Here is a 12503-nt window from a genome sequence, read left to right as displayed (position 1 = left end):
CTCCCAAAGTTACTGTTTTTTAAATGTTGCTGTTGATTTTGGTGAGCTGTATTACCAGAATCAGTAAACATTTTACCAATAAGAAACAAATTTTCTATTGCAAAGTAGCTTGTAGAAAGACACTGATAATTTGATAATTATCAAACATCAGATTATATGAAAATAATAAAAACAAGTTATATATAAATCAAATTATATAAAAATAATTTTTAAAAATTATCATGTTCTGTAGTTCTATGCCACACTTAAACTATTCACCCATCATGTAAAATAGAAGTTAGTCATCATTTAAGTACAAATTACAGTTGAGACATAAATGCCATGTAGTAATAAAAATAGAGTACAGAATATAACAATTATCCTTACTTTGTCAGAGAGTCTAATAAAATCTGAATTTATTTCACCTGTCATCTTCACTGTGGCCACTCTGATGCAAATCCATATTCTGAACAAATAAGCCAAACACAGGAGTACAGGAACGATGAACTCAATATTAAAGGTACTTTCACCCTGCTGCATGCTATTTCCTCAAAGTCCAAGACCTTCCAGTCCAAGAGTGGTAAGTTTTCGAAGTCTGTCAAATGCCTATTTCAAATGCCTATAAATGAGAATTCATTCTAAAATACCTTATTTCATCAGTGTCTGGAACCTTTGTGTAAGGTAGAATGGCTCGAACACGCCTTCTATCTTCTACTGGCTAGGAATCATAAGAAAAGAAAAAAGATTTACAAAAGATAAATAATCTTTTTATGTTAAAGTCAAATCAGGTATATCCACATAAAGTTCAAACCAACAAAAATCCTCATTATGAACACAGGATCATTCAAATCGTTTTTAGTAAGGTTCTAAATACTCAAAGCCTAGAAATACTGTCTTGTTTCTGTTTTTTTTTTATAGAAATTATTTTAACTGTATAACCAATGTTTTTACCAAGTAATATGAGTAGCCATTTAATTTTAAATGAACTACATGGAACATATAAATTAATCTTTCTCTGATGATGTAGAAGGCGTTTCAGAATCTTGCAGCAACTGATTAGCACTATGCTATCAGTCATTACTGCTCATTCACTTAAAAATATTTGTTAAGCTATCACCATACAGTATTATAAAAAAAAAAAATCTAGCAACTTAAATACAAAATTACTGAAAAAAATTTTTTGAAGATGATATCAGTTTTGCTGACAGTACAACCAGAATTAAAATTTAAAACAATATTTCTTGATTTATAATAAATACCGTAAGAAACTGAGTAAGAGCTAACCTCATAGTAAAGTGAAATAATAAATTTCTGAAAAATATTTTTATTTAAGTTTTACTTGCCTCTGGTGGTGCAACTGGATAAAGCAATTTTTCTCCTTTAAGCAAACAGGAAACATGACTGTAATAGCCTATTAAGTCTGACAGTGAAGAAAAACGTCTTCCACCAATGTAGTAATCTCCACACATAGCAATAATCCTATTTGTACAGGGAAAAAATACAGTATAACAAAAACCTTTAGAGCCAATTTTGAACACCAAGTTCTAAAGAAATTAAACTCCCTAATTTTCATACTCTTTTCCTTTACTATATCCTTGTATTAAAATACCACTTATTAATATCCGCCAATGCAAATTTACCTGAGGTTATTTCTTCTAAAAATATATATGCATACATGTGATAGATATGAAATACATATCTCACTTACAAACCCCATTACATTCTTCATTGCAATATTTATAAGTCTATCTTCAGATACTCTGCTCACTCTTCATATTTAAGACTAAATAGCAACATTAGTAAGTTTTCTCTGGCTAAAAGTAGCTTACAGATCTCAAAATATTTAGAGTATTATAATAATTTCACATTCGACGTGTGGTATAAAGTACTCTTAAAACTTATTTTAAAATGTGAAAATCAAGAACATACAAACATTTTATCAGTTAACATTACAGGCAAAAATGATTTTTTTCAATGTCTCCCATAAAAATGAAATTGAAGACAATAATATAGGTATGTGTATTTATGTAAACTTTGATATCTGTACTTGAAAATCTACATACCTTTGACATGAATGTTTGCAAAGAATTTCAGAACAGTGAAGCAAAAATGAATTAAAGGGCACACATCTTTACTTTGTTTCCTATATTTTGTTACTCTGTAGTCTAAAAATACACATTTCCTTTATTTCTGCTTTACCAAAGTTTCTTCATAATTCTTTATACTTTAACAGTGATCATTATATTTGAGATTAGCACAATGCCCAATTATATTGTTTTTAAACAAAAAAAGCATGCATTCAGTATCTACTCTATAATCATCGGATTAAATCACATAATTGAAAACTGAAAATCACTTACCCCATCACTTAAATATCACTGAAACATTCACCTTTATTAAAGCAGGTGTATTTAAGAACACTACAGCAAAGTAACTATATTATTTAGCCTCATATTAGAAATAAAGACTTACCTAAAATGGTTGACAACATTTGTCTGGCTAAGAAATGAAAGTACAAAGGATCCTGGCCTCCGATCACTCTCTCTTATAAGGTAACTGCCCGACTTCCCTGCCTGCCTTAGGCGTTCTTCTGCTATAGTTCTATCAAGTTTTCCATGATACCACCTAAGGGGAAAAAGTTGTGATTAGAATACAAATAGCAACCATAAAATTAATAGTGGTAGTTGAGAAACTTAATAATAGAGGTTTTAAATACCTAAATGTAAACATTTACCTTTTACTTTTGATAGGTTATTCCAATTTTAACTCAATTATTTTTAACTTCTCAGTCTCTCAGAAAAAAATTCATTTATTCAGTTTTTAATTTGTTCTATAAACTCAGGACTAATCATCTCACATATGAACCTCTTCCATTTCTGTCCATCTTTCTACCTCCAGGATTGTCTACCTGGTCAAGATATTAACACTTATTACAATCAAATCTTTATTTAGAAAAATAAGAATACGATGGACAAATGGAAACAATTAATTACTACCTTTCTATATACTAAAGAACCTAAGTATATCACTTGACATAGCAAGCAAGGCACATGATACCTGTAAGAAAATAAAACTTTATTCCATTTCAGTGTCTGTGCCCTAGAACAGGAAAATAGAATGACATTGTCCAAAGACTACTATTCTAATTTCCTATTTCAACATGACACTGATTATTCCCTTTGGTCTTAAAATGATTTACTCCATAACCACATGTCTGATCTTAATTCCTCAAATTTATTTAACAAACATGTGGGTAATAAATAATACCTTTTTCCCTTTAATTTTCCTACTCTCAATTTAAATATGTTCTACCTACCATACTACCAGATAATCTGCTTAAATGACTGGCAATAATTCCAGCATCACCCATGCTACCAATTTATGCCTATAAAAGATTCATGGATTGATATAAACAGAAGCATAATTAGAAACATATTGGAATTTTCACATGGCCATGGTAATAGTTCTACAAAGTAACTGTTATGAAATATTTTTACACCTTCAATATGTTAGTCATCCGAACTCACCCTTGATACTTGTAGTCTCTCTTGAAACACTCAGAGTAAAACAATAAAACATTCATATTGCATTGATGTATTTAATATCTAGCCATAAGTCAATAGTTAAAACTATTAGAGTCCTATGACTATTTTTGTAATACTCCTATTTTTGTAAACTTGCTGTGAGGAAAGTTAACTATTCTTGACTCATTAGTTTATTAAAAAAAAAAAAAACTTAAAAGAATTTTCAATTTTCTTTTAAAAACCAACCCACTTATTTGAAGTCTGTGCATAAGACTGAAATGAAATAATGAAAAAAATTACAAAGCTTCGTCTTAATAGGAACAACATAATTATAAACAGTATTAGAGGAAGAAGGCAAAGAACAATCAACACTGCTTTCTTCTAAAATTCTAATCTCAGTTCAACCATTATATTTAAGGCTACTGACAAGTACATTTAACTTTCAAGAACTGTTTTCTCTTTTTTTAAATCTAAAAGGAAAAGTTTAGACTAATAATGATTAAAAGTTCCTTGAAGAGCTAAAATTTAACCACATACAATCAGGACAAAGTTTACTTAGAGAGACTCCCAGGTGGCTGAGTAGGTTGTGTCTGCCTTCAGCGCAGGTCGCGATCTCAGGGTCCTGAGATGGAGCCCCCCATCAGGTTCCCTGCTCAGTGGGGAGTCTGCTTCTCCCTTTCCCTCTGCCCGGCCCCCTCCCCGCTCGTGTTTGCTCTCTCAAATAAAATCTTTAAAAAAAAAAAAAATGAAAATAAAGAGATTTAAAAAGTCACCATTTAAAAAAAATTTAGAAATTTATTTAGTTGTGAAAATACATGGGACATGTCCTTAGAATACAAAATTGGTACATTCTTTATTACCTAAAGCAACGAAGCTATCCCACAAAGCAGATTTACACATTGAAGAGACAAAAATTAAAAACAATTACAAGCAAAACTCCTATTTTTATGTATTATTTGTTAAATTTCTGTTGTTTTACCCAAAATGTCAAAATTAAAAAATTTCATTTAATCTCCATCCTGTGAGCCCACCACAAGATGATACACAAGGTCATGAGGTGTTACACAATTAATTACTCATTTATAATAAATACTTGCCTAGAAACTTTTACTGATATATAAAAGATATATTCGTGATTTTTTAGTTTTTAGCTCTGTACTTTCTGTAAGATTCTGGCTTTACACAGGTATTCAGTTTAAGACAGACTTTACTTTAAACAAACAACTTTGTTTCTTGAATACTAGTAATTCCCTTTATGTCAAAAGCTCATTAAGCTTCAAATACATGATGCAAAACATGTCAATTCTTTATTATTTTTTTTGTAATTTTTAAATAAACAAATAAATAAAAAACAGAATCAGACCTGTAAATACAGAGAACTGATGGTTGCCAAAGGGGAGAGGAGTGGGGGGGTAGGCAAAACAGGTGAAGGGGAGTAGGAGATACACGCTGCCAGTTATGAAATGAGTAAGTCACAGGAACAAAAGGCACAGCATAATACAGTCAAATATTGTACTAGCAATCTATGGTGATAGATGGTAGCTACACTTGTGGTGAACACAGCATACTGTATAAATTTGTCAAATCACTATGTTGTATACCTGAAACTAATGTAACATTGTGTGTCAACTATAGTAAAAAAAAAAAAAAGTCAATTATTTATTATGATTATAAACTGAAATTAAGTTATCCAGTAATTGGCTGGATTAGCACATATGTAGTTGAGTCAGATCCTCTAAATGTTGAAGTTCCATTGTTAAAAGTCACTGGCTATTCTACAAAACAAAACAAAACAAACAAACAAAACAACTGAATTATCTTAATCAAAACTCAGACTTTCTTGAATTATCTTTATTGTTAATTTGAAATTATTAAGGTGAATCATACTAACAAGAATATTTTAAATGTATCTGACCAGCTATTTTAAAGCTATTATTGAAACATAAAAAGCACTTCGACTAAGCTATTACAATATGCAGTCTTTATCACATTTAAAAACTTGGAAATAAAAAGATCAGTATCATGCTTGGTAAAATAATTATTTTATTATAAATGCATATAGCATCATGAGATGTAGCTAAAACAAGTTATTTTGTAAGTAGATCGCAATTCCAATGTGATATGATTTGGTTGAAGTACTTCACAGATTTATAGAACTTAAGCCCTATATCCACTGAGCACTAGTCCTTGGGTCTTTAAAACAATGTCTCTCAACCCTTTTTTAACCCATGAACTTTTTGATAAGCATAAAATTTCACCTACCAAGAAATTCAGAATACTTAAGTTATTAATTTCTCACAGAGAATCATTATATATTCTATTTAATCCCAGGAGCCAAAAAAAAAAAAAAGCTACTTTAACTTTCTGAAATTTGTAATAAATTCATTTTATATATAAAAAAAAAATGTGGAATATGGCTTCTCAAAACATACCCTCATACCTAAGATGTGAACTCCCCTAGAGGAGATGTGCCCCTAGTGGATATCAGTTTAAGATTCATTTAACAAAAATGCTACACTTTCTGACTGTACACATAGTCACAGTAGCAATATTACAAGGAAATGAAAAAATCTAATCATTCCCACCATTTCTTTACAATCTTTACAATCAAAGTCTTGTTATATCTTGTTAAGGGCCGTTTTGCTGGTGATTGTTTTCAAATAAGTTAAAAAGAAAAACAACAAGAAATGCAACTGAATCTAGAATACCTCTAAGGAACACAGAATAACTGGTATTGCATTGGGGTATGAGGATATTCTGAGTGCAACAGGAGATTACCCAATATCTATGGGCGCCATTACCTAAGGTAAATTTGTTATTCTGCTTATTACATTTACAGCAATTTTAGCTCACAGAACATACCTGGCACATAGTAATATTAATTTTTAAAGCATTTGTTGAATGAAGGAAGAAGTGTCAAATCATAAAGCGTAATGTTGGAAAAAACTTTAGAAGTCTAGTTCCAACTCCCTACCAATGAAAAAAAAAAAAAAAATTCTTCTGGGCGCCTGGGTGGCTCAGATGGTTGAGCATCTGCCTTCGGCTCAGGTCATGATCCCAGGGTCCTGGGATCGAGTCCCGCATCGGGCTCTCTGCTCCTTGGGAGCCTGCTTCTCCCTCTGCCTGCCTCTCTCTCTCTCTCTCTCTCTGTGTCTCTCATGAATAAATAAAATCTTTTTTAAAAAAAAAATTCTTCTTCAATGTCCATAATAAGCAAGTTCTGATCTTTGAGGACTGTTAGCTAGGTCTAAAAAATATATGGAAATACTTGAAATGGACAGAGCTCAAAGAAGGATGGCCACATTGACACCTCCTAAACTTCTTCAGAAGAGACTAAACCAACTGGTAAGATGAAGACTCACCAGAAACCTCCATGACTCTGGTCAAGCCTCTACATTTTGTTACCTTATTACCATCACTTATGAAATATGGAAAACAATCCACCTCAACCTCAGAATAAATTACATATTGTCCTGAACTCCTTCAAAGAAAAATATAAAAATGCAAAACGACTACATAGGCTCTAATTGCATAATGGTTAAGTAAAGCCTCTGGAGGCACCCTGCTTTTGTTTGAATGGTAGCTCTGCCACCTGGCTGTACAAGTGTGGGCAAATGACTTAATTTCTGAGCTTCAGTTTTCTCCTCTATAAAAGGCATATAATAACAGTATCTACCTCATAGTAGGTTGGCTTGATATTATTATTAGATGAAATAATACATATAAAATTATATATACATATGAAAGACTACAGGACTGATTAATATAATTTCATCAATGAAAATCCCAAACTTTATGACTGTGGCCTAAAGGATGATTAATTTGTAGATCACCTAAGCCCCAACTATCTTCCTATTTTCCAGTCTTGTTTCACCTTCCAGCTAATTTTGGAAAGAGAACACAAGACACAAATCTTTGTATCTGCGAAAGCCTTATTTTTAAGAAAAAATTTCTTTTCCCAAAATTCCTTTTTTGAACATTACAGATCATACATATTAAGTGGGACTAGAGATGCCAGTGTATTCATAAACTAGAAATTCTTCCACTTCTCCTGGCAACTCCAGAAAAAAACCCTCAGATAGCCCCATTCTTTCTCCAGTGGATATATTCTTTGGAGGGATGACAAAGAAAGTATGCACTGGAAATACTGTGAGTTAAATTTTGCTAATATAGCACTTTAATAATTAAGTATCTAATGTTTTATTTAAGAGTAAAGTACCCCTCTTTTTCTTTTAAGGAGGTAGGGAAAAGAAAACAGGAAATTTAATAAGTAAATATATTTTTCTCAGCTAGCCTTGTAATTTTTTTGAGAAATCTTTTTTTTCCCCAGTTTTCATTTAAATTCCAGTTACTTGACATACAGTGTAATATTAGTTTCAGGTGTATAATATAGTGATTCAACACTTCCATACATCACCCAGTGTTCATCACAAGTGCACTCCTTAATCCCCATTACCTATTTCACCCATCCCACCCATCCCCCGGCCCACCTCACCTCTGGCAACCATCAATTTGTTCTCTATAGTTAGCAGTCTGTTTCTTGGTTTTCCTCGCTTTTTCCCCCATAACATTCCTTTGTTTTGTTTCTTAAAGTTGAGAAAACTTACAGGCAGATACAGAGTCCCTTGATTTCAACAGAAACTACGTAATCAGTTTATCTAAGATAACATACCATCCAAGATGATGCTATATATTTAAAAAGTCAACAACAGAAGAGACAAGTTGGACAAGTTGCAGGAATCATTTTACTTTTAAACATGGGATAACATGAATTGTTTATATTTATAAACTTATATTGTATATCGGTAAAGGACTTTTGAGGAGCCTTACAGAGACTTCTGTGCTCTTTAGTTTGTCTCTCCTGACAGGAAAAATACAGAAATCTATGCAATGAGAAAACCAGCTGGCGTGAATATAGACAGGCACTTCATTCAAACTATACAATTGCTTACAACTAACTTGACATTCCTAAATGGAAACGATCTACTACAGTAGAAAACAATTAAAACAGTGTCACCATCAACACACTTCCTTTTAAAAAGGAAACTAAATTGAAGTTCCCAGTTCACTTTTACTTTCCGCTATACTCTTCCTCTTAATTATGTCACTGACAGGCAACAAAGTTCTTACAGAGAAATGTATATGCAGATATCCAATTGCCAAGAAATCTCTTCTGTCACCTAAATCACCTGGGATTCTGTGTCTGATCATACTACAAACTCTGAAAGTTTTTCTGTGATTCTCAAAGATGCTAATCAGATTTTCTTATACATGTTTGTCCTTTCTGAAATCGAACTGGTTATTTCAAGATGGTATGATATACACAAAAAATTTGCTAAAACTAGTATACATCCCTTAAAGCCCCCATATTTCCTTTCAACAGAGTTCTTACAGTCACTGAGTCTGAGTTGATGGTTAAGAAAAGTGAATGCTGAGAGATTAAAATTTGGTCACTAGTAAATTCATTTGAACAACCACTAGACTAATAAGCATAACAGGTTTAATATACCCCTATATGGCTCCTCAAATGCCCTCTACTCCAGACCAACTACATCACTAAACTTGAGAAAAAAATGCTTATGTAAACAGTAGGTTTATGTAATGCTTATGTGTGTATGTTAGGTATCTTGAGTATATTCATGTGTTCAAGCAAATATCGTGTATTTAGCTATGTATCTCAAATCAAATTAGCTCAATCCAAGAGTAGAAATTCTATTTCCTTTTGCTCCAAGTGCATATTTACAGAGTCCGAAAGAGGTTTTAGTTCCTGGGAGTACTTCTAAAGAAAAGCACTGCCATGTGACCTACCCACCAAAAATTCAGTCTGCTGAAAGACTAATATAAAAAAGATGGAAACCAACACAATGCTTACATAGGCAAAAGTTTATATTAAAAGGCACTCAACCAAGATAGCCTCATTCTCATTACCCTTAACTCCCATTACCCTAAATAACAGGGTAGAGTAGAAAAAGCCATACCCTCTCCAAAAATGTTAGGCACTAATCAAAAGTGTTGAGAGAGAGAGAGAGAGAGAGAGAGAGAGAGAGAGAGAGAAAGAGAGAGAGAGAGAGAGAGAGAGAGAGAGAGAGAGAAAGAAAAAAGAAAAGGAAAAAGGAAAAGAAAAGAGGAAGAAAAGAAAAAGAAAAAGCACAATAACTACTAGCAGGAGGCTAATACCAATTCCTACCTCCATCGTCATTGACTTCTATCTGTGTAATTTCATTCCTCAAAAACTCCCAATTCTTATGGTTGAGTTTTTCTCAACAATTACAGTGTCATAACAGTAACTGAGCTCATGAAAAACAACAGGAGGAAATGACTTGTGGCCACCTTGCTGCAACACAGTTGTCAACCACCTTGGAAACAATCCTTTATGTAAAAAGAAACACTGTTTCTTTAATGTCACAATGCTCATTCTAAAACTTTGGACGGAATGGTGATTCAGTGGCTACCTATTGCAACTAAAACATTTCTTAACTGTATTTTAAGACAGATCTTTAAAACACTGAATCTGAGGGGCACCTGGGTGGCTCAGTCATTAAGCGTCTGCCTTCAGCTCAGGTCATGATCCCAGGGTCCTGGGATCGAGCCCCGCATCAGACTCCCTGCTCCGCAGGAAGCCTGCTTCTTCCTCTCCCATTCCCCCTGCTTGTGTTCCCTCTCTAGCTGTGTCTCTGTCAAATAAATCAATAAAGTCTTTAAAAAAATTTAAAAAAAAAAACACTGAATCTGAAAGCAAATTTTAGCCTAAAATTGCCTTTTATTTAGTTCATCTCCAACAATGGCCAAGCATTGTGCTACATGGTAGAAAACAAGTTAACACCAATGAACACCATGACATAGAAATTTATGATCCAGTGGAGAATATAGACAAAACAAGCAATTGCAATCTGGTCCAGTAAGTACTAGAATGTAGGGGCACAGAGAAAAACATCAGGCTTAGGATTTTGGAATACACTTCCTGAAAAAACTGATGGCTAAACGGAAACTTAAAAGATGAGTAGCAACTGATTCACAGAAAGAAGGGGACTGAGAAGGTTCTGAGAAAGATGTTATTAGGCAGAGGAAAAAGTATGGCAAAATAAGTCTACATACAGATATAAAAGCATGAGAATACTTCCAACTTTCAAAATATTCCTTACACATCAACTTCTTAGCAGAAAATATGTAAAGAATACATGCTTTCAAATTAGACTAGACTTACAACTTACTTGCTGAACTTCTTTCATTTCCTCAGAAATATATCTCAAAGAACATTTTAAAAGTTCAAAATATTCTAAGTTCTATTCTCTAATCTGGTCCCAGCCATTGGGGGGGGGGGGAACATTAGACCATAGCTCAAAATTCTCCACAGTGTGCCCATTTATTCCCCTATAAACTCCTATATCCCGACTAAATTATATTTATTCATTCAACAACTATTTTTTAAGCACCCACTATGTTTTAGGCACTCCCCCTCTGCACTTTCTCGAAGTGTTTTTCCAATATAACTCTAAAAAAAAATAAAGATGGAAAGATTATGCAATTTAGCCAAAGATCATCCTAAAATTAAAGCATTTCCTGTGAGTTTTTTTTTCCTCAGAATTTTCTATTCTCTATTTATTCTTACTCATGGAAATACCAGTACTTCAGTACCAGCTCAAACTATAACTTCTATGAGAATGATTTCCCAAATTCTTTTCGCTAAACCTGACTTTCTTCCTAAGCATCAGGCCTAAATGAACAAGTACCTGCTAATAAGAATCTTCAACTTAAGGTGAATACAGCCAAGTCTAAAAAATTAGCAATTACCCCTACCAACACACACACACACACACACACACTCTCTCTCTCTCTTCCTCTTTACTTCTCTATGCTGTTAATAGCACCAGCATCCTTCCTAATGTTCAGATTCGCAACTCTGATTCCTTCCTATCTCTCTAGCCAAAACACCAGTGCCAACTTGTATATCGCATCTCCAACATCACTGGAGCTGCAATATACAAATTATTCTCCAGTTTTTCATTCCCTCTTCAATTACTCTAGTTCAAACCCGCTTTTCTTCTCACACTGTTTCAACCCTTCCCACAACTGTGGAAAGATTGATCTTCCCAACAGGCTCTTCGTAAGCCATAGGCTCAAGCATTTCACTCTAATAACTTAAAAGTCTACAAATGGCTATCCGTTACCAAATGAGGTATAAACTATTCAACCTGGCATTCAAAGGCCACCACAAAAGGGGTGCCTGGGTGGCTCAGTCATTAAGCGTCTGCCTTCAGCTCAGGTCATGATCCCAGGGTCCTGGGATCGAGCCCCGCATCAGACTCCCTGCTCCGCAGGAAGCCTGCTTCTTCCTCTCCCATTCCCCCTGCTTGTGTTCCCTCTCTAGCTGTGTCTCTCTCTGTCAAATAAATAAATAAAATCTTTAAAAAAAAAAAAAAAAAACGCCACCACAAAAGGCTCCTGTCTATCTTTGAGAGAAAGAGGTACAGAATTTAGAGAAGAAAAAGGTTTAAGTTTTGAAGTAGGTTTGTCATTATCAAACTTAACATTTGTCTACTGCTTATCTAGAAATGAGAATAAGCTATCCATTGACTTTTTAAAATTTTCCCACAACTATATTTTACATTATGAAACCAAAAGACCCTCAAGAGCATGACCACAGTAACTGTCTAAAGAAAGAACTGTTTTCCAGGTACCATGGCCAGAACAATGATACCTTAGAGAGCATTTGTTAAGCAGGAGAGCCATGGCACAAGCTAATAATTATTCCTTATACTGGCTTTAACTTTATACCCTTCTAGCTTGTCTCTTCAAATAAACAGATCTGGTCTTAAGGCATTCTACCACAAAGAAATTAAACATTAATGGCTCCCTGAAATCTGTCCACAAAAATGTCAGTTTAAAATGTATTACTTTGATAGACTTGAACATCTACTATCCCTATTTTTGCTAAATTTTAATGAATTACAAATAAATTGTCTAAGAAGTCACAGAACATTTTGATTAAAATTCTGAACT

General features: G+C 33.5%; 1 protein-coding gene across 1 annotated transcript in view; it reads right to left on the bottom strand.

The window, feature by feature from the left end:
* The window catches only part of RASA1 (RAS p21 protein activator 1), a 107456-nt gene that overhangs the window by 53964 nt on the left and 40989 nt on the right, over window positions 1–12503 (bottom strand). The window contains 3 exon segments of the mRNA XM_021701843.2: window positions 627–697; window positions 1323–1458; window positions 2452–2604. Of these exon segments, the coding sequence (XP_021557518.1) occupies window positions 627–697; window positions 1323–1458; window positions 2452–2604 (360 nt within the window).

The sequence above is a fragment of the Neomonachus schauinslandi genome, chromosome 7 (genome assembly GCF_002201575.2).
Source record: "Neomonachus schauinslandi chromosome 7, ASM220157v2, whole genome shotgun sequence".
NCBI classification, from domain to species: domain Eukaryota; kingdom Metazoa; phylum Chordata; class Mammalia; order Carnivora; family Phocidae; genus Neomonachus; species Neomonachus schauinslandi.
This window is presented reverse-complemented; position numbering and strand designations above follow the sequence as displayed.